Source organism: Neolamprologus brichardi, chromosome 9 (genome assembly GCF_056152115.1).
Source record: "Neolamprologus brichardi isolate AB-2024 chromosome 9, ASM5615211v1, whole genome shotgun sequence".
Taxonomy (NCBI): Eukaryota; Metazoa; Chordata; class Actinopteri; order Cichliformes; family Cichlidae; genus Neolamprologus; species Neolamprologus brichardi.
Window position 1 is genome coordinate 35,070,793 of NC_142112.1, and position 26,125 is coordinate 35,096,917.

Below are 26,125 nucleotides of genomic sequence, written 5' to 3' on the forward strand. Positions count from 1 at the left end.
GTTGGAAGAAGTTGCTGTTGGAGGCTGTTTTGGTACCATTCTTTATTCATGGCTGTGTTTATGGGCAAAATTGTGAGTGAGCCCACTCCCTTGGATGAGAAGCAACCCCACACATGAATGGTCTCAGGATGCTTTACTGTTGGCCTGACACAGGACTGATGGTAGCGCTCACCTTTTCTTCTCCGGAAAAGCATTTTTCCAGATGCCCCAAACAATCGGAAAGAGGCTTCATCTGAGAATATGACTTTGCCCCAGTCCTCAGCAGTCTATACACCATACTTTCTGTAGAAGATCAATCTGCCCCTGATGTTATTTTTTGGAGAGAAGTGGCTTCTTTGCTGACCTTCTTGAAACCAGGCCGTCTTCCAACAGTCTTCTCCTCACTGTGCGTGCAGATGTGCTCACACCTGCCTGCTGCCATTCCTGAGCACGCTCTGCACTGGTGGCTCTCCGATCACGCAGCTGAATCCTCTTTAGGAGACGATCCTGGTGCTTGCTGGACTTTCTTGGACGCCCTGAAGCCTTCATATCAAGAATTGAATGTCTTTCCTTGAAGTTCTTGATGATCCTATAAATTGTTGATTTAGATGCAATCTTAGTAGCCACAATATTCTTGCCTGTGAAGCCATTTTTATGCAACGCAATGATGGCTGCACGCGTTTCTTTGCAGGTTAACAATGGAAGAACAATGATTTCAAGCATCACCCTCCATTTAACATGTCAGGTCTGCCATTCTAACACAATCAGCCTGACATGATGATCTCCAGCCTTGTGCTCGTCAACTTTCTCACCTGAGTTAAGAAGACGATTACTGAAATGGTCTCAGCAGGTCCTTTAATGACAGCAATGAAGTGCAGTGGTAAGGGGTTTTTTGGGATTAAGTTCATTTTCATGGCAAAGAAGGACGATGCAATTCATCTGATCACTCTTCATAACATTCTGGAGTGTATGCAAAATGCTATTATAAAAACTTAAGCAGCAACTTTTCCAATTTCCAATATTTATGTAATTCTCACCACAACTGTATACTCTTGAAGGAATCACATCCTGACTTACTATTGATCACATCTGGATGTTCACTCGGAGACTCTGCTTCAGTTATAAATACACTGGGTGCCCCCATCAGCTCATTAAAGGGGGTACCCATGAAAACCATTCATGGTGTTTTCAAGAGAATTAAAATATTTCAGTCAGCTTTCTACAGTTTTACATTTCAGTTATTTCATATGAATATGTCTGTTTAATGTGAGGTAGACGTGGACACTGACTTTGTTGCTCCTTGGCTGTTATGGTACAGTGCAGCTTTTTGAGTTTATTATCTAACACTTAATGAAAACACTTATTCACAAAATATTTTTGTTTATGATCATTTTTTATTATATTTTGTTGTATATATATTTTTGCCAAATGCAGTATGTTTCACACTTTCAGGTCTGGTCTGTTGTTGATTATGTTCTATAGATTTAAATAGCTTAGACTTTTATCTTTTGTATCACCACCTGGTAAATCAGTCCAACTGTGATCCAAGTGTGATTTTGGAGGAAAGACAGACAGTGTTTTTGTTTTTCAAATCAAATCAAATCACTTTTATTGTCACATCACATGTGCAGGTACACGGGTACATTACATGCGAGTGAAATTCTTGTGTGCGAGCTTCACAAGCAACAGCGTTGTGCAGAAATACAATAAAATAAAACAAGCAAAATATAAGGATGGTTAAATCTGAATTAGGATGGCTAAATCTTTTCCTTGGATAAAGCTCGATGTCAAGCAAACAACTACGGGATACAACTGAAATACTTATTCACAACATCTTAATTATATACGTAAAATAAGACAACCGAAACATGTCGAACCCCAGAAGCAGGTACTATTTAATATACAAAACCTGAGATACAGATGAAAGGCTGCTGAACACGGATGCACAGCAGACGAGGAGGAGCTCGGTGGATAGATTCATGTTTATATAACTGCTCGATCGTATATTAAGTCAGAAGTAGGACTTCACTTTCCAAGGATCAGGTCTCCAGAGGAAACGCCTCACTCCAGCTGACAGAGGTGAACATTCAGGATGAGGGGAGATACCAGTGCCACACCAGCACCATCAGTGAAATGTTCATCATCCTGAATGTGGACGGTAACAAAACTCTTTTTAAAAAGAGAGGAAAGACTAAAGCTGCCACATTTACAACCTACGCAAGAAATTGAACCACAAACAACATCTTGAACCCGTATTATTAACTAAATAATTATAATAGTCTGAGTTGTTACTACAATACCTAATCAGTGATGTGGTTATTCAGCATTGTCATTCCCAAATCATATGACCTCTGACCTTTGACTTATAGTTGTTAAAGTGTGTCAGAGGAATTCAGCTGAGAGCCAAAGGGACTTTCTGAGGTTTGAAGCCCCGAGGCCTGTCTGTGACACCAGGACTGATCCAGAGTCATTTTTATAACACTTCAAATACATAAAGAATACATGACATGTTACATCACTAATCATTATCTGTATTTAGAAATGCTTTGTCAAAACACTAAGACAAATGTTATATTTTACTGTGGTCTGAGATTCAGATTAAATTTTCAGAAAAGGAAAATTGTGACAAGAAAATCTCTTTCTGACTTCTTTAGAAATATATTTTTCTTTTGGTTTTTTCTTCTTTTTTCCAGCTCCAGTCTGTAAAGTTAATCTCCAACAAGTAGGACAAAGGATCACCTGCAGCTCAGACGGGATCTACCCTCAACCTGAGCTCACCTGGTCCACCAGCCCTTCATCCAGCATCACCAATAACAACACAACAGCCCATCAGACTGAGCAGCAGCTTTACAGCATCAGCAGTTCTCTGATACTTCCAAACAGTGACATGGATCTATATTACATCTGTGCAGTCAGCACTCGCAGACACAGGAAGAGAGCAACCTTCAGAAAAAGAGATTATACATCCATCCATCCAGTGGAACATTTTCATCAGATCTTTACAGGAGATTCGATCTGAACTCTGTGGAGCCTGATCTCAAGGGTTTTAAGTCTGACACTGAAACCAGAGGATCTTTCTGTCACTTCAGATTCACTGTGATCCAGTGATGGGAGTGATTTCAGCCCTGAGTGATCACGCTGATGTTTGCACAGAGCAGACAATGAGGTGAATGTTTTGGCACATTGGTAACAGTGAAACAGTTTATTAGTAACGTGGGATCGTTTGTGTTCGGAGTATGAACTGAGATTCCTGAAGCTCTTGTCACACTGGTCACAGCTGTAGTTTCCTTCCATGTGTGCACGTTCATGAAGTTTACGATTACCTGATTGTGAGAAGCTTTTGTCACAGTGTCTGCACTTGTATGGTTTCTCTCCTGTGTGGAATCGTTTGTGTGTTTTAAGCTTACTTGCAGTGGTGAAGGATGACCCACACTGATCACAGAGGTGCTTTTTAACTCCACTGTGAATCAGTTCATGTTGTTTTAACTCAGTTGGTGTGGTGAAGCTTCTCCCACATTCTTTGCAGTATTTCAGTTTGTCTCCAGTGTGTCTACGTTGATGTGTTTTTAGGGAGCCTTGCCAATTGAAAGTTTTTCCACAAAGGTCACAACGAAAGTCTTTCCCACCACCACAGTGATGACAGGGTTGAGAACTGGATCCATCTGTGTCGCTCTGCTTCTAAACAAAGACACAAAGACAGTGTAAGTCAGTCCTTCAACACTTTTATCCTGAACGTCGCCTTAAAGAAAGAGCATCTCTGCAGACGTCCAATTACATTTTACTGTTTCAGTTAACACAGATAAAAATATAAATACATACCTCACAGTAACTGCACTTGTAGAGTCTCTTTCTGGTGTGGATCTGTTGGTGTCGTCTCAGGTAACGTGGAGATTTAAAAGTCTTCTCACACAGGTCACATTTATAAGGTCGTTCCTCAGTGTGGGTAAACATGTGGCGTTGTAACTGCATGTTGGTTATAAACTGTCTGCCACACTGATCACAGCAGTACACATCATGTCCAGTGTGAATGCGTAGGTGTATATTTCGGCTGTCTATCCGACTGAAGGTTTTTCCACAAATCTCACAGCTGTATGCCTTAATTCCAGAGTGGGTAACTAGATGCTTCTGTAAGCAGCTACTGCGACTAAAAGCTCTGCCACACTGATCACAGCTGTACGCTTTCACTCCACTGTGGATGAGTTTGTGTGTTCTTAGGGAACTTTTCCAGGAAAAAGACTTTCCACACAAATAACAGCTGAACGGTTTCTCTCCAGTGTGGATGACCTGATGCTGTTTTAGTGTAGACTTCACAGTAAAACAAATCCCACATTCGTCACAGATGTATGTTTTCTCTCTCTTTCTTCTGTGAGGTTTGTCGGCCTCCTGAGAGCGCTGACTTCTCGCTCCATGTTGGTCCTGCAGTGACAGAGATACAAACAGAGGCAGTGAGTGAAATGCAGTCGTGGAACAAACTCAACCTTCAAACTCCCTCCATTAACACTAGTTTTAAACCTGAAGGTGGAGTGTGGCACCAAACACCTTAAAGGTCTCTTTTCCCCACCTGCTGGTAGTAGAAACACATTACATCCAACCTGGTGCTAAAAATAATTCATGACTGTTCAAACACTCTAAAATCATGCCAATCCTTCCTGCTGTACACTAATATTAAGACTAGCATGCTAACACACTCAGAAAAGTAATAAATGTTTACCAGGTCTATACTTCTTTATATTTCCCGTTGCTGTTTCCTATTAGATATTTTTTTTTATAATTTTCTAAATTATTAAATCCAATGTAACAGTTACTAGCTTGGTTGAGTGAAGGAGAACGTCAGAGTCGGATTGTAACCTGAGGAATTTTTTACTTTTAGTCCCTACATATCACATTCATATCTAGATTTTCTACAACTTACATTTACAAAACAGGCTTTTTACTTTTGGTTTAAGGCATTTGCGGGGAGATATTTCATCACTGCAGGCATCAGAAATCAAAACGATCTGAGCCTAAACAGTAACACATGAAAGCTAAGATGAAGATGAAAGAGGCAAAACTGTGTGACATAGTCAGGGGTTAAAATGGGCTGGTGGGGTCCCCCCCCCCACTTGCACAGTACTAAACAACTACAGGTGCTCATAAGGCAGCTGTTGTTGTGACACTGAATTCAATTGAAAATGTAATTAATACTACTAATAATAAAGAATAATAATTGCTTGTGACTTCTTAATGTTTGTAAACACAATTTAAAAATACATAATAAAATACAACACAGTCATATAACAGGTTGGGAGCATCAGAGTTTTAGACGTGACTGATTATTTGGTGAAACTGTGATATTTTCCTCACCTTCTGTGTTGAGCTCATTGTTTCCTCTGTAGTGACTCAGCTGAGTCCAGATGGCTGAAAATGTTCCTCTGCTGCTCCGTCAGACTCTTCTCCTCCTGCTGATCAGCTGGGACACAAAACAGATCTTTGTTAGGCTCCACACTGCACTGAAGAGTCTGAAGTGTCTCATATGTTCATCTGACAACACAAAGTACAAATTTCACTCTGATTGCTTGTAGAAATCTTGTGAGACGTGTTGTGCTGCAAAGTGAGGAAACTCTCTCACTCACTTATACTTCAGGAGGAACTTTGTGACATTGGCTCTAATATTCTAAGCAGCCCTTTACTATGACAGGGCCAGAAAGTCCTATTTGAAGGTTTGGGAGAAGGACCATGTTAAAGGTGGATTGGGGTTTATACACTTTGTTATGATACAGGTAAGGCTGTAAGAGCCTGAGAAGGTGTCCTGAATGAACCTCTAAAACCAGTTTTCAGCTAACGACTCTGCTTCAGTCTGGAAAACAGCAACTACAAGTTTAAAGACTCCATCAACAATTCACACCCAGCAACAGCCTGAACAGCTCCTCCTGTGGTTTCCACAAACAGGGACAGACCTGTTACTCCCCCACCCCACACTTTCAACACCTTTAGCCCCCCAGTTCCACCCCCCAACCCAACCATTCATAATAACAGGGGCCCACACCTGATCACCACTTCACAAGTCTCTCCAGCCCCCATGGTGCCACTCTCCAAACTCCACCATTCCCCAAAGTTTGATTCTGTTCATCTGGACGTAGCTTTTGCAGTAGGAGAAACATTTCGTCACTCATCCAAGTGACTTCTTCAGTTTCAGCTGACTGCAGGTTTCCTCAATCTTCAACAGTGCATTTACATAATGACTGAAACGAGCACCACTGAAGGAACAATGGGCTGGGAGGTCAGTTATTGACCATTAATATGGAAATTCTCATGAACATTGATCAACAACCACTGATCGCTTACAGCGACTCCCCAACTCTCTGTGAATGGTACTCATGGCCATTGATCAGCGATATTTGATTAATGAGCTTTGATCAGTTGTTTCAGTGCTTTCCTTCCTGCTTTGACTGCAGCTGTGTTTGACACAGGAAGACATTATTACATTCTTCACGATTATACTTTATTCTTTTTGGGGGAAGTGCAGCTTTAAACCTTCACATGATTCAAGTCAACCCAACAAATCAATCTGAACGATCACAGGTGAGAAAAACTTCTGTAGACAAAATGAAATCAAACCCAACATTCAATCCACAACATGATTAAAAACATTCTTCTACCAAATCACCAAGAGCTGCACATTAACCTCCACAATATATTTTTATTCTCTGTGCTTTCAAATATGAACACTGTTTACTTTCATCTCTGTTTCATTAGTTTTTGTTAACATCTTCCTGTGCATCACTTTACAGCAGCCAGACTCATTAAAATGACACTTTGGAGGAGTTCACTTCCTCTCATGTGTTCATCCACAGCAGCTGGACAATGGACTACTTGCACAATCACGTCCACGTTCTATGTAGTCCTGCCCCAGTGCTTCCGGTGCGGTTAAACCATGGCGACGTTCCACACTCGCTGCCTACAAGAGCTCCCAAAATTGAACATCACTGATGTTCATCGGATTTGCAGAGCGACAACTACCCCCGCCAGCAAATTAGATAAAGGATTTAAGTTATATGCGGCATCATATATACACAACTACGAAGGTAAGAAAACGTAAATTAACCAACAAAGAAACGCTAGCTAACGTCAAATGCAAACACTACATTACTCCGCTATGTCCTTCATTGGATGTCAATTCTCTACATTACATGTTTTCTTAAACGGTGTTTTATGTTGTCCGAAACTATAGTTGAGGTTTTCTTAACTAATGTCACTTTTGTTGTTAGACACTGTTATAATAGCGTTAGGTAGTTGGCTAACTAAGGAGGTAGTTAACTACCTAATGCTACTCTTGCTAAGTGTAAAGTATATATGTTTAAGACGTGCTGACATGAGTAATACAGAAATAATGCTAATGGTACTTGTATCTTTATTCAGTGTCCAATAAAGACAGGTTGTCAGGGGAGGTCGGTGTGAGAGCCCTGTGCTACAGGTCAATGAGGAAGAGTGAGGCACCACACAGACTAAGTGTAGGCAGGAAGCTGTGTAAAGTTGTTAATCCCCGTTCAGTGGGGTTCAGTTCATTTAAGCATTAGTTAAGGTCATTCCTAAAGGCCCATCAACTTGAATGTTTTCCTTGTCTCCCTGCTTTATCACTCCTAATTTGACTAGTCAGATAGTTTAATCAATGTGTGTTTGGGTAATCAGAAACATTTGACAACAAGTTAATACTGCAAATATACACAATCTAAGTTATTACAGTTATCAAGGATGGTTAAGTTGTTTTAATAGGGAGAGAAGGAAACACTAAGCATTCAGGAGGGTACGTAACCATAAAACTGAACTATGTTCCTGTTCAGCTCTTCCATGAAGATAGTGTTACATTTTTAATTTTCGTTCTTTCTTCTTAGATTAAGCTTCTGGATTGCCAGTTGTCCCCCCTGTGCATAGCTGCACGGAATCTGAACAGCAATGGCACAAGCCACGGACAGTGGTAATTTAAATGAGGTTAAAGTTTTTGAATTAGTCCATGTTTACATATGAACAGCAACACCATCCATAGTAAATGTGTCTTCTGTTAGGGTGTGAAGCCAGGACCCATCAACTCCATGATCTTCACTAAGCTGGTACCAAATAGGATGGCCCAGACTGGAGTACGGTAATTAGATTTGTAAAATTTGGTTTCATGTGTTACAAATGTATGTTGCTATTTGTTCATACATACATGTGTCAGAATAGGCATTAATTTACATACAACATTACACTTTCTGAAGACGGCTAACTCATGTACATATACATCCCAGTCTCTAACTCATAGGTGTCAAAAGGCCCGCAGCCTAATTACATTTGGCCCGCGAAGCCATACCAAATTACAATTAGAGCTGGCCTACTGATATTATACAGCTAATATATATATTGTTTCGTATTAAGCTTTGCTTGTTCCATATTCAGTTTTTCAGCAAAATGTGTTTGAGTCCATAAGAAAAGATTAATTCTTATATCTGGAGGAATAAATATATTTCAATAAATATTAACGTTAGCCCGCGACTTTGTTCCAGTTTTGAATTTTGGCCCACTTTGTATTTGAGTTTGACACCCCTGCTCTAACTTATGCACCACTGTTTTACACCTTTTCGTTTTTAGTTTAGTTGTTGTTCAGTATAATAAACTTCTTCCTTACATTATTGTCATTGATGTTTTCTTTAGGAGTGGCTTCTACAGAGGCATGGTGGGTCCGTTAACAGATCCCTGCTTGTTCAGAATAACGGAGGCATATGCAAAATTGAATATTGAGGACAGGCCACTTGTGACCACGATGAACATGAGACCTGACAAGCCCCTTGTGGAAAGTGCCTTCTGGCTGGTGCAGGAGGGCAGTGTTCTGTCATATCAGCAGCCGGTTTTGACAACCCGGTACATCACACTACACCGTGATGCACCACCAACACCGCACTTGCCTCTGGAGGGGTATGACATCTTGCCATCAGATTGTGTGTTTGTGTGCTCAGAAGAAGTGCTTCTGCATCTGAAAAGCTTGTCTGTAACTCTGGAAATGGCTCACAAAATAGAGAAAGCTACACGTGAACAAAGCTCTTCGTCTGAGTGGCATCAGCTCCGCAGGCCCAGAGTGACTGCCACTAGGTTTCGGGAGGTGTGTCACGTCAGAGGCCAGAGCTCGGCAGAGTCACTAGCAGAGCGTATATTGAAGGGAACAACGCAGACAGCAGACATGAGGAGAGGAACTGAGATGGAGCCTCCAATAGCAGCAGAGTATAGTAGGCTAATGAATGTTAACTACACACCCTGTGGTTTGGTCATTCACCCCATTGCCCCCTGGCTTGCTGCATCTCCTGATGGTGTTGTTTTGGCTTCGTCGAATTCAAATGTCCCAATGTACAAAACTTTATTGACTGCAAATATGTGCAGATGGAACGTGGTACCCCTAAACTAAAAAAGAGCCACGCATATTACTGGCAAGTGCAAGGACAACTGCTCATCAGTGGGATGCAGTGATGTGACTTTGTTGTGTGGGCTCAAGAGGACTACCTAGTGCAAAGAATATACATGGATACAGATGTGCACAAGGCAATGAGAGAAACGGCAGACTATTTCTTTTTTTACATATATATGCCAAGATACCTGTGTATTGTGACCCTGATACTGCAGCAGATCGCTCTCATCTATTTCCTGTTATCACTTCAAATAGAAATGAGGCTGTAGAGGTTTGGTGCATGCAGAAAAACAGCTGCAGGGACAATGAAAAGACTTTTCTGCTCCAACTTCTCCCAGCATGCTGAGCTAATGATTAGTTGGTGTTTTTCTCCAAACACTCTCTCACTCTTCTCTCAACGTGTTCACAATAAACTGTGAACAGACACCGAGGAGAGCAGCAGAAGACCTCATTCAGGAGCTAAACTCAACATGAACTGAACTCACAGTAAAGTTAGCTCGGTGCTTACCTTTAGATGAGCCCACAAACCGAGAGAAACTCCGTGATGAAGCTGGAACTCTTTCCAAACACAGGAAACAGATCAGGGAGCAGAGACCCACGTGGTTCACGCTGATCTCAGCTACGATCCAGGAGACAAGGGTGGGCAGATCGATGCAGATATCGATCCAAACGTTGGTTTCGTTTGTTTTATCATCCAAATTCACTCTTTTACTCGCTTTGGATTAAAAAATAGCTCCGTCTGTCATCCCGGAAGGCGCGTCGTCTTCTTTACATCGTTTTTTGGCGGTTGTCAAACAACATAATGGTGCATTACCGCCACCAACTGGTGTGGAGTGTGAACTGGAACGTCGACCCTCACACCCTCCCAAACAATTTTTTCTCTTAAGTAGAAAGTAAAAAGTTATTACAATATACATAATTATCACGTTCGTACAATATAAATATTATATTGTACGAACGTGAAAGGTATATTGTTAGAACAATAAACCTTTCACGTTATAACATGATATAGCTCTATTTTTCTTTTGCCTGGGTGGCAGCTCTACGCTTACGTACTCAGATGAGCTTGCCTCATCCTACAAGTTGTGCCTCCATTTCTTGTGTCCAGATCACACGCTGCACTGCCGTGCTGCTCCACCTTTTCTCTTTCATTTCTGTGTTTGTGCATGCGCAGTGTGAGAGGCTGCGTTGAGGGGCGACAGGATTTCAAACAGGTTTGATTATCATGTGACCATACGATTGATGATTGTGAGCTGGTCGTGAGGTGTTAACTGCTTTTCGTTACCCCATGTATACGACACGATGCACACACGATTAAGGCTGATCCCCAAAACAGTTGCGCAACTGAAAAATTGGCTCAAAATGGGCCAAAAGTTGCACAGTGTATGGCCAGCTTTTGGAGGCTAGCTCCAAAAAAAACATCTGCAGCTTGGCAGTGTATACAGCACTATAATGACCAGACCTAATTCTTTTGAAAACCTTACATCTTTCCACAGGTCTCCACTTCATCAGACATCAACTAGACACGGAGCTGGATGAGGTCAGCACAAACAGCGGCCTATTCGACGAAGATGGTGGATCCATGGGGTCAGGAAAGCCAGAAGCAGGGCTGGAGAGGTACCTTTCATGTCCATTCACTGGAGGTGTGGATCTATTGCATGGCGTTCCTCACATCAAGAAGCTGTCAATCAAAGTCAATACAGCTCTTCCTGCATCTGGAGCTTGTGAAGGACTTCTTAGTCATGCAGGACTCCTGTTCACTGCTAAACAGTCACAGCTTCACAGAAAGAATCTTGAGAGCAAACTGCTGCTGAAGCTTAACCATCACCTCACTGAGTGAAGAAATGGCACATTTTTGCTAAATATGCAGAAATAGAGGCACACCCATACAACTTATGGTAAACTGAGCTGCCTTGTATGTACATATGTTGAAGATGCCTCGTTCTAATGTTTTCTCTGAGGCTGCTGTGCCATTTGGAGCAAAAATGAATATAAAGTTTACAGCATATCTTGTCACTGGAAATTATTTGCACTGTTTATATATTTATATTATTTACTGTAGGTATTGGTGAAAAAAGCTTTATGTTGTGAAAAACTAAAATCTGGAAATTAGAATTGTTGTGCCTTATTTTGTTGATGTTTTTACATATATTCCTTTTGAAAATGGTAACATTTGTATATTTATTTATTTTTGTTTGTCTGATAGCATTTATTTAAAAAATAAATCGGACATTTCAAACAGTTACTCGCTACTTGAGTAGTCTTTTCGCCAAGTACTTTTTTACTCTTACTTGAGTAACTTTTTTGACGACTATTTTTCACTTTTACTTGAGTAATAATATTTTAAAGTAATGCTACTCTTACTTGAGTACAATTTTTGGATACTCGACCCAACTCTGATTGTTCCTGGTTTCTGTTCTCTTCCTGCGGCTCACCTCACCTATTCTCATGTTTCCATGTCTCAGTGTTGAGACTGCGTCTCTGTGTCTGTCTTGTATTTCCTCTTTTACTTTGACAGTCTGTGTCTTGTGTCATGTCTTCAGCTCTGCTCCCCGCCTCGTCACGTCTGATTAATCAAAGCTGTGTTCCCACCTGTTCTCCATCCTCTCATTGTCCTCTTTGTGTATATTTGCTGTGTGTTTCCTTCTGCTCCCTGTCGGATCGTCTGTTTGTCATCCCGGTGTTTCACTCTGCATTTCCTCCTTAGTGTTTGTCTCATGCTCCTTGTTCCTGGTTTCTCAGGTTTTTGCTATGTTCTCCATGTTTCACTTGATCCTTTGTTTAGCTGTTTCCAGTTTAGGTTTTCCGTCGTCTGTTATTATTTTTTTCCATGTAATTCTCAAAGCAGTAATAATATGTTGAGTTTAATGAGTATGGTTTACTTTAGATTTTTTTCATATATGTTTTTGACCCTAAACTAAAAACATTTTCTATGACAGCTTTGAACGCTCACGTTGTTCCTGATATTCTCAGATCTTCCCCGCTGGTTCTTTCTTGTCAACGAATATTTTTTTTTCCAATATTCCCAAACTGCACTGATAGAAACTTGAAAAGACTTAAACAACAAAACCAAAGAAGCTGGAATTGAACTAGCAGCTGAAATAATTTTCTCTCTCGACTCATCAGAACAGGAACTTTCATAGATGGAAAACCTGCTTTAGATTTGTGTTTGGAAGTCATCTGACTAACACACACTAATCTGCACTACACAATGCCTTTGAATGGGTGTTTTCATGTATCAGACTCTTGTTCACACTCTAGATTTATGACACAGTACAGAACAAAACACAGTTAAAGGGATGGAGGAACTTTTTTCTGTTTTACATTGGGATTAAAGTTTCAGTTATTTGATATCTAATATGTCATTTTTATCTAAGGTAGACGTCTCTGGCTTAACACAGACTTTGATGCTCAGCTTTACGGTACAGTGCAGCTTTTCCTACACAATATACAAAATACTTCTCAAATCACATCTCATGGCTATATTATGTTTGCTGCTTATGTTGATTATGAGTTTAATATCCAGCTGTTGCACTAAATGAAAAACACTTAAAATAAGCAGTGTTACAATTTATGAAGCTGATCAAAGATTTTATTACTAAAACATGCAGGAGTGGTTTTTAACTTAAAGGAGCCATAATAAGTTATGATACATTAATACAATATGCATAAGAGGGCAAACCATGTTTCATTCATACATCATTCTACCAGTAATCTAGTTCATCAGTTTGTAGCTTCACATAACAAAAGTAATTTTTGTTACAGGTTTTTCAATCACGTTTGTTTTTGTGTGAAAACGAACTACACGTACCAGACCTTTCTTATCTGGAAAAGTTGTTATAATTTTTAAGAATACCCAAGACCCTCGAGGTTTTTACATTGGGATCTAACCATGACAACATCTCCAGGCACAAAACAACTTTTCCTTTTTATCCATTTCTGTCATTCTTGTAGCAATGGTAAATATTCTCAAATCCACAGTTTCCAGAGAGGTCTGAAATGTACTGGATTTGTTCCCACCTTATTCTAGGAGTAAAACGTCTTTTTTTGTCAAATGGTCCTGGAGGGGGAGCTGGTTTTCACTTCATGACAAGCAATAACTTTGTGATGTTGCATTAAACATGAGTCAGTATCTAAAAAGTAATCCCTTCAAGGTGCATGGCTCTGCTTGTCATGCAAGTGAACACTACTACATACCGTTTTACAATACTGCGCAGTACTGTTGGCTGGGTTTTCCTCCATACAGTTTACAGAACAAACATTTTGCTATGACCCTTTGCACAGCTGAAACTCCATTTGTTATCCAAAATCTGGGAAACATGGTCTTTGGCCAGTCCTCTTGAAGATCCTGTTTCATTTTTCTCTCAGTTTAAATGGAAACTTTTGAATCAGAATTTTAATGTTAGCTGGCATGCTTAACTCCTCCAAACACTGCGGTTCCTTCGTAGCATTGCAACACTATGTATAGATATAGACAATATAGATGTCCTTGTCATGGTTCTTGGTCATTTGACGCAGCGTTTTGAGTTTGTTGTGTATTTGGTGTCTGGCCCCCAACCTTTTTTGTTCCACGGACCAGTTTATTGTCAAAAAATATTTTCCCAGACCGGGAAAGCAGCCTCCTCCTGAAAATGCGCCAACAACATTGAGAGTAACAATCTCCTCTCTGCCCCTTAATGCTCTCTGGTCGGTATCGTAAGATGTAAATATTTGAAATTTATTCATAACACACGGGAGAAGTTGCAGGGAAACCGAGTTAACGATAAAAACCCTGAAAACAATAAATTTCATACCCGAGCCTCAACTTTCGCGACCTGGTACGAAACAAATGACGGACTGCTGGTCTAAGCTCACATCCATCATGGACAACACCTCCCACCTCTGCATGAGACGGTACAAGCACTGAGCAGCTCGTTCAGCAGTAGACTTTTACACCCACAGTGTAGGAAGGAGCGTTACTGCAGGTCATTCTTACCAGCAGCTGTCAGACTCTAACCAGGGGTGCACATAACTTTTTTAGTGAGCTACTCAGGTGAGTCCCAGGAGACGGTTTTTAGTACGCATTGAAAACGCTCTATTGCAGATATGCTACAAGTCACTGTTATCACTTGTAGCCAGTTACATTATAATGGCTGGCAGGTGGTCTTCATGCCTCCATGTATTAAGAGACTTACCCTGTTTTACAAAGGGGAGCCCATTTTCTTCACACAGCTTCTTCAGTGTAGCATTTTTGTTTTTTGCTCCACTTTTTTTTTGCAAATAAAACTGCAGCAGCTTGACCACACAGCGATTAAACGTCTCACAGTAAGGAACCTTGTGATCAACTGATTTTAAGCAATTCTCCAGTGTGTGTGCTGTGCACAGAATGTGCACAAGGGAGTCTCCAACTGTAGCGAGTTACCGGAGTTTTGGCACAACGCCATTGAAGATATCCACGTTGATAGCAGCCTCGTTTGTGCACGCAGCGACCAACGTTGTTGTCCAGTCATCCAAGCCTGTGTCCTCAGGAAGTCTCACAAGTCCATCCCTACGCGGTGTGGTCAGCACCCAGTTCAATCAGTCCAAGAGAGTCAGAGGTAAACTCTCCATTGCTGGACAGACACAATGTAAATGATTTCCTGCTCGACGACCACAGATCCATCGGAAAGCATCCCCCAAAATTCGGCAGACTGCAATTTGGCTCCTAACTCCGAGCTGATGGTGTGATGCTCTGAACGATCTGTGCCCCCTTCACGTGAATGATATGCACGTCTGACATTTACTCCTAGCCACTACAATAATAATATTCTCAGAATATAAATGTGGACATTTCTTCTCAGCTTGCTTGTTTATTAGCAATGACTTGCACTACATTCCAGTGCACTCATTGTTAGCTTCAAGCCACGGCACTTTGGAGCCAATTTTCTGAAAAAAGTCTTTTCTTCGGCTCTGGTGTTGGTGTTTATTAGGTGGTGGCGAAACACCAAAGAAGCTGCAGCAACACGTGTCAGGTTGAATGAGATGGTCAAGTACGCAAAGGCGCTTGGTAACATAATTGTCAATACGCATTTGTAATTTTTGTCACACATGCGCACCTGAGTAGCAGTTAGGTGCATCCGTGTCTATAACACAGTTTAACATGGTTATCTTATTCATCACCTGTTTAATTTTTCTCAGTACACAAGAGGAACATGTTCATTCACACCTGCCTCATCACATTTTTACATCTGAACTCTGTGGAGCCTGATCTCAAGGGTTTTAAGTCTGACCCTCAAACCAGAAGAGGATCTTTCTGTCTCTTAAGATTCACTGTGATGGGAGTGATTTCAGCCCTGAGTGATCACGCTGATGTTTGTACAAAGCAGACAATGAGGTGAATGTTTTGACACATTGGTAACAGTGAAACAGTTTATTAGTAACGTGGGATCGTTTGTGTTCGGAGTATGAACTGAGATTCCTCAAGCTCTTGTCACACTGGTCACAGCTGTAGTTTCCTTCCATGTGTGCACGTTCATGAAGGTTACGATTGCCTGATTGTGAGAAGGTTTTGTCACAGTGTCTGCACTTGTATGGTTTCTCTCCTGTGTGGACTCGTTTGTGTCTTTTACGGTCACTTGTAGTGGTGAAGGGTGACCCACACTGATCACAGAGGTGCTTTTTAACCCCACTGTGAATCAGTTCATGCTCTTTTAAATCCACTAATCTGGTGAAGCTTCTCCCACATTCTTTGCAGTATTTCAGTTTGTCTCCAGTGTGTTTACGTTGATGCACTTTCAGGGTGTCTTGTCGACTGAAAGTTTTTCCACAGAGGTCACAACGAAAGTCTTTCCCACCACCACAGTGATGACAGGGTTGTGAACTGGATCCATCTGTGTCACTCTGCTTTTAAACAAAGACACAAAGACAGTGTAAGTCAGTCCTTCAACACTTTTATCCTGAACGTTGCCTGAAATAAAGAGCATCTCTGCAGACGTCCAATTACATTTTACTGTTTCAGTTAACACACTCAGTTTACTGGGCTGCAATAACTACAATACTACCACCATAATACTACAGTAAAACTTATTTAATATTACATTAACATCTGAGTTACACTAAAGTACTACTATGCTGATATTTGCAGGTTACCAACACAGTGCTAAACTACTAATGTAACACTACAGTAATACTAATTTAATACTGCATTAAGAACACTGTAACTGTGCAGTTATAACACTCAGCTGACTGAGACACAAGACAAACACTACTACACCCATGACACTGCAATTATAATAATACATAATTATAAAACTTTGTTAACCATAAGAGAAGATTACTGAAAGTTTTGGATTTGTGCTTATTTTCATTTGTGTTTTATTTAATTCCATGTACTCCTGACAGAGGAATCAGGCTCTGTAAACAAAAGGCCATTTATGCTGAAATAATAATAATATCATTATATACCAGGAAACTGCCTGAACATTAAATAACACCATCATATTAATTTTCACCACTTTTAGTTTTTCATGATCGTGTAAACAAAAATCATAACTGAAATGAAAATCTGAATAATCACTAAGAGCTGCTTTTCCATACAGTAGTATTGCTAACATGCTAACACAGTTTAATGAGCAGAGTTGTTCCAAACAGTCAGGCTAAAGCGACAAGATAAAAATATAAATACATACCTCACAGTAACTGCACTTGTAGAGTCTCTTTCTGGTGTGGATCTGTTGGTGTCGTCTCAGGTAACGTGGAGCTTTAAAAGTCTTCTCACACAGGTCACATTTATAAGGTCTCTCCTCAGTGTGGGTAAACATGTGTTGTTGTAACTGCCTGTTGGTTGTACACTGTCTGCCACACTGATCACAGCAGTACACATCATGTCTGGTGTGAATGCGTAGGTGTATATTTCGGCTCTCTATGTGGTTGAACATTTTTCCACAAATCTCACAGCTGTATGCCTTAATTCCAGAGTGGGTAACTAGATGATTCTGTAAGCTGATTCTTTGAGTAAAAGCTCTGCCACACTGATCACAGCTGTACGCTTTAACTCCACTGTGTATGAGTTTGTGTGTTCTTAGGGAACTTTTCCAGGAAAAAGACTTTCCACACAAATCACAGCTGAACGGTTTCTCTCCAGTGTGGATGACCTGATGCTGTTTTAGTGTAGACTTCACAGTAAAACCCATCCCACACTCGTCACAGCTGTATGGTTTCTCTCTCTTTCTTCTGTGAGGTTTGTCGGCCTCCTGAGAGCGCTGACTTCTTGCTCCATGTTGGTCCTGCAATGATAGAGATACAAACAGAGGCAGTGAGTGAAATGCAGTCGTTGAACAAACTCAACGTTCAAACTCCCTCCATTAACACTAGTTTTAAACCTGAAGGTGGAGTGTGGCACCAAACACCTTAAAGGTCTCTTATCCCCACCTGCTGGTAGTTCTAACACATTACATCCAACCTGGTGTTAAAAATAATTCATGACTGTTCAAACGCTCTAAAATCCTGCCCATCCCTCCTGCTGTAGACTAATAGTAATGCTAGCATGCTAACACAGTCAGAGTAGTAAGGTCCACACTGTTTTATATATTTTTTATAATTTTCTAATTTATTAAACGATAATAAATCAAAAGTATCAGTTACTAGCTTGTTTCAGTGAAGGAAAATGTCACAGTCTGATTGTAACCTAAGGAATTTTTTACTTTTACTCCCTACATATACATACATATATATATATATATATATATATATATATATATATATATATATATATATATATATATATATATATATATATATATACACATACACATACATATATATATACATACATATATATATATATATATATATATATATATATATATATATATATATATATATATATATATATATATATATATATATATATATATATATATATATATATATACATACACATACATATACATACACATACATATATATATATATATATATATATATATATATATATATATATATATATATATATATATATATATATATATATATACATACACATACATATATATATATATATATATATATATATACACATATACACACATATATATATATATATATACACACACACATATATATATACACACACATATATACACACATATATATATATACACACATATATACACACATATATATATATATATTGTATATATTGTATATTGTAATTGTAATCCTTACGATTATAAAACAGGCTTTTTAGTTTTGTTTTAAGGCATTTGAGGGTAGGGCTGTGCAGTATGACCAAAGTCTCATATCCCCATATAATACACTTATCGTTTCAACAACGATATAGATCACAACATTTTGCATTTTCTGTAGATTCTGTGAATCTCAATTTAGGCATTTCCATAGAAAGTTAAAAGGTGAGGATAGTTTACATAATACTTCCTCAATATTTAGCCATGGTAGATCAGAATGTTCATGTATCCAGGGAGAAAGAATCCTTGCTTGTATTGAAAGAACATAATTTTCTATGTTTGGCACTGCCCAACCGCCCAGAACTTTCGGTAACTGTAGTGTCTCCAATTTAATTTTGGGTTTTTCTCCTCCTTCCTGTTAAAAGGGAGTTTTTCCTTCCCACTGTCGCCAAAGTGCTTGCTCATAGGAGGTCATATGATTGTTGGGTTTTTCTCTGTATGTATTATTGTAGGATCCGCATTACAAAACAAAGCACCTTGAGGCGACTGTTGTTGTGATTTGGTGCTGTATAAGTAACACTGAATTGAAAATGTAATTAATACTACTACTAATAATAAAGACTAATAATTGCTTGTGACTTCTTAATGTTTGTAAACATAAATTAAAAATACATAATATATAATAATATACAACACAGTTATATAACAGGTTGGGAGCATCAGAGTTTTAGACGTGACTGATTATTTGGTGAAACTGTGATATTTTCCTCACCTTCTGTGTTGAGCTCATTGTTTCCTCTGTAGTGACTCAGCTGAGTCCAGATGGCTGAAAATGTTCCTCTGCTGCTCCGTCAGACTCTTCTCCTCCTGCTGATCAGCTGGGACACAAAACAGATCTTTGTTAGGCTCCAAACTGCACTGAAGAGTCAAAGTCTCTCATATGTTCATCTGACAACACAAAGTACAAATTTCACTCTGATTGCTTGTAGAAATCTTGTGAGACGTGTTGTGCTGCAAAGTGAGGAAACTCTCTCACTCACTTATACTTCAGGAGGAACTTTGTGACATTGGCTCTAATATTCTAAGCAGCCCTTTACTATGACAGGGCCAGAAAGTCCTATTTGAAGGTTTGGGAGAAGGACCATGTTAAAGGTGGATTGGGGTTTATACACTTTGTTCTGATACAGGTAAGGCTGTAAGAGCCTGAGAAGGTGTCCTGAATGAACCTCTAAAACCCGTTTTCAGCTAACGACTCTGCTTCAGTCTGGAAAACAGCAACTACAAGTTTAAAGACTCCATCAACAATTCACACCCAGCAATAGCCTGAACAGCTCCTCCTGTGGTTTCCACAAACAGGGACAAACCTGTTACTCCCCCACCCAACACTTTCCACACCTTCAGCCCCCCAGTTCCACCCCCCACCCCAACCATTCATAATAACAGGGCCCACACCTGATCACCACTTCACAAGTCTCTCCAGCCCCCATGGTGCCACTCTCCAAACTCCACCATTCCCCAAAGTTTGATTCTGTTCATCTAGACGTAGCTTTTGCAGTAGGAGAAATGTTTCGTCACTCATCCAAGTGACTTCTTCAGTTTCAGCTGACTGCAGGTTTCCCTAATCTTCAACAGTGCATTTACATAATGACTGAAACGAGCACCACTGAAGGAACAATGGGCTGGGAGGTCAGTTATTGACCATTAATATGGAAATTCTCATGAACATTGATCAACAACCACTGATCGTTTACAGCGACTCCCCAACTCTTTGTGAATGGTACTCATGGCCATTGATCAGCGATCTTTGATTAATTAGCTTTGATCAGTGGTTTCAGTGCTTTCCTTCCTGCTTTGACTGCAGCTGTGTTTGACACATGAAGACATTATTACATTCTTCACGATTATACTTTATTCTTTTTGGGGGAAGTGCAGCTTTAAACCTTCACATGATTCAAGTCAACCCAACAAATCAATCCGAACGATCACAAGTGGGAAAAACTTCTGTAGATTAAATGAAATAAAACCCAACATTCAATCCACAACATGATTAAAAACATGATTCTCCCAAATCACTAAGAGCTGCACATTAACCACCACAATATATTTTTATTCTCTGTGCTTTCAAATATGAACACTGTTTACTTTCATCTCTGTTTCATTAGTTTTTGTTGACATCTTCCTGTGCATCACTTTACAGCAGCCAGACTCATTAAAATGACACTTCACACTCTCCTGCACATTAACCACCACAATCATTAAAATGAGACTTTGTAGGAGTTCACTTCCTCTCATGTGTTCATCCACAGCAGCTGGACAATAAAGTTTATTGTGACCCTGATACTGCAGCAGATCGCTCTCATCAATTTCCTGTTATCACTTCAAATAGAAATGAGGCTGTAGAGGTTTGGTGCATGCAGGAAAACAGCTGCAGGGACAATGAAAAGACTTTTCTGCTCCAACTTCTCCCAACATGCTGAGCTAATGATTAGTTGGTGTTTTTCTCCAAACACTCTCTCACTCTTCTCTCAACGTGTTCACAATAAACTGTGAACAGACACCGAGGAGAGCAGCAGAAGACCTCATTCAGGAGCTAAACTCAACATGAACTGAACTCACAGTAAAGTTAGCTCGGTGCTTACCTTTAGATGAGCCCACAAACCGAGAGAAACTCCGTGATGAAGCTGGAACTCTTTCCAAACACAGGAAACAGATCGTGGGCTCACGCGTGGTTCACGCTGATCTCAGCTACGATCCAGGAAACAAGGGTGGGCAGATCGATGCAGATATCGATCCAAACGTTGGTACTAGTTTATTCTCTTTGAATGGAAAAACAGCTCTCTGTGCAAACACCTCCTCTCGTAGAGCGTCCTCACTTTGCTCCGCCCCTTTTTCTTCTTCTTCTTCTTCCTAGAAATTGTATTTGTGGTTGCCAAACAACAAAATGGTGAATTACCGCCACCAACTGGTGTGGAGTTTGAACTGGAACGTCGACCAGCAACAATTTACTCTCTTTTAAAAGCTGGAATAAGGCCTGATCACTTTCACTTCTTGATTCCTTTTGCAGTAAATCAATAAGATCCAGTTTCATTTTTATGTTACTGAGGTTTTGGATCAGTTACCTTCTCACAGTGTAATATAACATGTTCTATAGTTTTCTTTTCTCTTTTTTGAATGATTTGAATGGAGGTTATAATCCACCATCACTGAACTGAAATTAATCTCTTAATAGGAGGTAATTTTTTCTTAGTGGTTATTGTCATGGTCCTGGGTCCTTAGACCCAGAGTCTTGTGTTTAATATTGGTATCATCTTGTGTTTTGGGTTAATTCTTGTTTTCTTGTTCTTGGGGTTTTTGTGTTTAGTGTTTTCTATACCTACCCATGTCCTCCCCCAGTTTGTGTTTTTGAGTTTTTCTGTTTTACTTTGAAGGTCTCGGTCAAGGTTCATGTTATGTTCAGCTGTACATCCCTCCTGTGTGTCTTTCTGATTACCTTTTGTGTCTAGCTCTGCTTGTCGTTGGTTCGTCTGTGTATCACTGTGTCTCTAACCCAAACATTCTCCGTGCGGTTTTCCCGTGTTCGTATGATTTCAGGTTTGTTTACTACTTTTCCCCAGTTTAGGTTATGTTTCAGTCTTGTCCTCACGTTTGTTGTTTTCCCCTCCTGCACTAAAACTCACTCGCATCTCTGCGTTGATCTGCATCTTTGGTCTTTCCTTACAACACCACACGACTGCTGCCACAGCGGTGACAATTATATTCATTTCACTTCAATTTTGATTTTATTTTTTCTTAATGCATGTATGTATTTCCTTTTATATATAGCACAAATTTACAATAGGAGTTTCCAAGGTGTGTTATTGCAGGCTAAAGGTCATTTTCAATTTTGTAAAAATTTTGCTCTATAAAATAGTTGTTTTCTTTTAGAATCACTCATTTTAGCAGTAGGATACACATAAAAAGAGAAAATGTAAATTTTTTCCACTCTATGGTCAACTGACTTAGTGAATCAAATGACTCAAAGAACCCGATTCACTTTGGTGCGTGAATCATTAAAACTCGATTCAGTAAAAAGAATCAAATTTACCATCACTATGGCTGTATCCCAATTCAGGGTCTGCAGCCTTAAAGGCTGCATTTTAAGGCCGATTACGTCATAGTGGTGCGCCGAAGGCTGTCCCAATTCAAAGGCTGCTCGAAATGCGGCCCTCAAATGCGTCCTTCATTTCCCTGAATTTTAAGGCTGTGGCGGTGTAGACTTCGTGGTCCAACATATCCCACAATTCATAGCGCGGCAGTCGGTGTGGATAATTTTGCCGCAGACGGCAGAAGCGGAGTGGCCGAAGAGTAAACTGTGAAAAGTAAGTACTGACTATTATGTCACTTATTTATGTGAAAATGTTTAATAATGAGGAACATTAAAACTTTACTGTTGGCCACATGTCTGCAAAGTTATTTGCCATTAGCGATGTTTGTACGTTCAGCTTTTACTTGCTTTTACTGCACATCATCTGTGAGGCTTTGCACCCCTGATGATCCACCAGGACAAACTCAGCAGTGTGTGAGGAAGAGGAGGAGGAAGAGCCAGCAGCAGCTGACAGATGGAGAGAATAGACAGACTGTTCCCTGTTTGTGAAGGACTGCTAGAAAAGTTTAAAATAACTAATTGTCTGTCCTGAATCAGTCTCATTAGATAATGTTCAAATAATTTTATCATCCCAGTGTTTTCAGTGTGGGAGAAAGTACTCAGGGCCTTCAGGTTACACACTATGAAAGGCAGCAACAAGTTTAATGTTCAGAAACCTAAAGTATGTATCAGCAGCAGAATGGAGCTAAAAATAAATGTTTCAGTTCTATGAAGCTTTGAGTATTTTGGATCAGTAGCACTGCTGTGTTTGTTGCATCATATTGCTGTAATTGTTTATATGCTTTATATATTCTGAGGTAAGTTGATCTATAGTGTTACATCATATTCTATAAGGATGTTATGTGTTTGTATACTTTCTGCCCAGTTTGACCCATTTAGCAGAAGTCAGCCTGTTTAAGGCTTTGATATCTATTCTGTATGACTTAAAGCAGTTATGACATGGTCTGATTTTCTCACCCAATAAAGGAATATTTAAATATATCAGTCTACTCTTCATTCTATCAGAAACAGTTATCACAGCTCGTACATTTGCTTTTTCCACACATATATGTAAGCATTGAGCCAAATGTAATAATGTAATAATGCCAACATACTGAAGGAACAATATTTGTCTCTTATATATAATACATCTATATATACACTGTCACAGATACTTGTCTTTGAGTGAAGATTTAAGGTGATAGGACATATAAACCACTGCAACTTGAATCTTTACTGAATCCCAGTATTTGACACAGAGTTCACTCACATGTGCTGTACCAGTGTACCTGCACATGTGATGTGACAATAGAAGTGATTTGATTTGAGAGTTCAAACTCACTACTGTAATAACTAATAATGATTAGTATAATAACTATAATATTGGCCATATCATATTTACACTGACTTTAGTCTCATGAACAACATTAACTATTTGTTATTTACTAGCTAATCTTAAAATGACTGTTCAGTACAGAAATGAAGCCCAACAATCATGTTTTACAGTCCTGTGGTCTCAGCCTCAGATACTTATTAAATCACACAAAGCTTGTGTAGAAACAAACAAATGAACAAAATATGTTCCTTTCATTTCTGTCAACCACACGTTTCCAGCTGTTAGTATCATGGTTGCTAGGCAACCTGGGCAGCACGACGGAGGCTAGACCGTCCCATTTCACAAGCCTCACACTTCCGGCCTTAGCGGTCTTTGAGTACGCGGCCCTTGAGGACCGTTGAGGCTGCGTACTTTAAGGCTGCAGACCCTGAATTGGGATACAGCCTATTGCTCACTCGCTTTTCTCGACTGAGCGGACGTCCTGTTCAATAAAGTTGTTTTTTTTTCAAAATAAAGGCGTTTCTAAAGTGCATTACTTGGAGCAACCACAGAGGATGCTGTAAACACATAATGAATAACAACTGACTGAGAATGATATTTTAGTGATACATTTTACAACTTTTAGTGATAACAGAACAGTGTCAATAATTAATTAATTACATGTGTCATAAATACTTATGTAATTAATTATTGCCACATTTAATTAATTATTTAAGGGTGTATTTAATTAATTCATTATGGCAGTCCTGGCGTTCCATAAGATTCAAGAATTACACGATTTCTGTTAAATAAATCATGTTTACATGAAATAAACAGAAAGGAGTTGTGACAACAAAATCTCAGCAAGCTATCTACTGGAGCGGTAGGTCCCTGAAAGTGTTCCACTTACATTTTGTTAATTTGGTGGAGGTTTGTTTGTTTTGTTCCTGTGAAGAAACGTGTGGTGGACTCGGTCACTGTTTGCTGATATTTCTTAAGGGGTGTTGCCAACTTGTAAACAGGTAACTGAACAATACATATGAAGCCATGTGGGAGGGATATTCCTGCTGTGGTCAGTCGTTCAGTGTAGGGGATGTCCTGTTTTCATTTACAGATTGCCAAGCTGCAGCTTTGCCTGGATGGATTTCTGGCTGCAGGGCCGAGGTCTGGAATGTGCTGGAATGTGCAGAAAATAGGTTTAAATGTTCAACAAATTTCTTCCAGTCAGAGAATGTTGCATATAATTAATTCTTGATTGATGCATAAAGTTAAAACATTAAAACTAATAAAACAAGTTTTAAAAAGAGTAAGTAAGTAAATAAGTAATCAGTAAAGTAACGAGATTACTTTTTGGGGGAAGTAATCAGTAATTAGTTACTGATTACTTTTTTCAAGTAACTTGACCAACACTGCTTACAATCATACAGTTTTACAGTTTTAACCGTATTCCACGGAGGGGAGCACCGGTGTGTTCGTTAGAGCAGACCCAAAAGCAGACACTGGACGAAGGAGCTGGTTTGCAAACCAGCAGGAAAACATGAAAAGACGCAGGCATGACACGAACTTGACATTGACCAGGCAGACCAGAAACATGACAGATTAGACACAATCAACAACATGGTGAACTTTAATACAGGGGAAGATGACACAAAGGAGACCTACTAAACAATGAACAGTAACTACAACTAAGGAACCTAGGATCTAATGCCAAAAGGACAAACTATAAACAAAATACAAGAAAACACAGAGCGCTGTGTCATACGATCCAGGACTGTGACACCGTATTTAATAAAATCAAGTTTTTAAATTGTTTTAGGTGCTACTGTTACGTGTCTGATTCTATTTTGATTTAACATTAAACCCTTGTGAACTGAATATGCCTACGGCTCCACCCTATTGAAATAGGTACCTCCCACAGGTCGCACTTATTCCGCCAACGATGTGGAGATCGAGCTGTTTTAGATTCAAATAAAATCAAGGCACTCAAAAAGATCCTCTGGAAAAGATGAAAATTCTTGGAACAGAGTTTAATACACAGAATTATAACAACAGGAAGAAAATACAGTTTTTCATGCCTTCTGGCAGCTGAGGTGAGAAAAAACTATCCCAGGTGGCAAAAACTTCATTAATATAATTGTAGATAATGTTTGACC

The 26,125-nt window shown here is 39.6% G+C and overlaps 2 protein-coding genes across 13 annotated transcripts in view; one reads left to right on the forward strand and one right to left on the reverse strand.

The window, feature by feature from the left end:
- Window positions 1–2,970: 2,970 nt before the first annotated feature.
- LOC148101548 (uncharacterized) overlaps window positions 2,971–26,125 on the reverse strand; it is a 206,784-nt gene continuing 183,629 nt past the window's right edge. For 2 of the 12 annotated variants that reach the window (XM_087846386.1, XM_087846396.1), the window contains 3 exons: window positions 17,299–17,550; window positions 3,799–4,311; window positions 2,971–3,657 (listed from right to left, as the gene is read on the reverse strand). In XM_087846386.1, coding sequence (XP_087702512.1) covers window positions 2,971–3,657; window positions 3,799–4,311; window positions 17,299–17,550 — 1,452 coding nt within the window. Of the gene's footprint in view, window positions 3,658–3,798; window positions 4,396–5,322; window positions 5,341–15,107; window positions 15,111–16,033; window positions 16,083–17,037; window positions 17,635–19,306; window positions 19,325–21,384; window positions 21,407–26,125 lie in introns of those variants that run through there. The other 10 variants (XM_087846387.1, XM_087846394.1, XM_087846400.1 and 7 more) reach the window with 10 other exon arrangements.
- Window positions 6,893–15,097, forward strand: LOC148101549 (uncharacterized). The gene is made up of 7 exons (XM_087845712.1): window positions 6,893–7,043; window positions 7,857–7,933; window positions 8,022–8,098; window positions 8,647–9,296; window positions 10,888–10,978; window positions 14,756–14,967; window positions 15,027–15,097. Exons 1-7 carry the CDS (start codon window positions 6,893–6,895, stop codon window positions 15,095–15,097), a joined length of 1,329 nt encoding a protein of 442 aa, XP_087701838.1.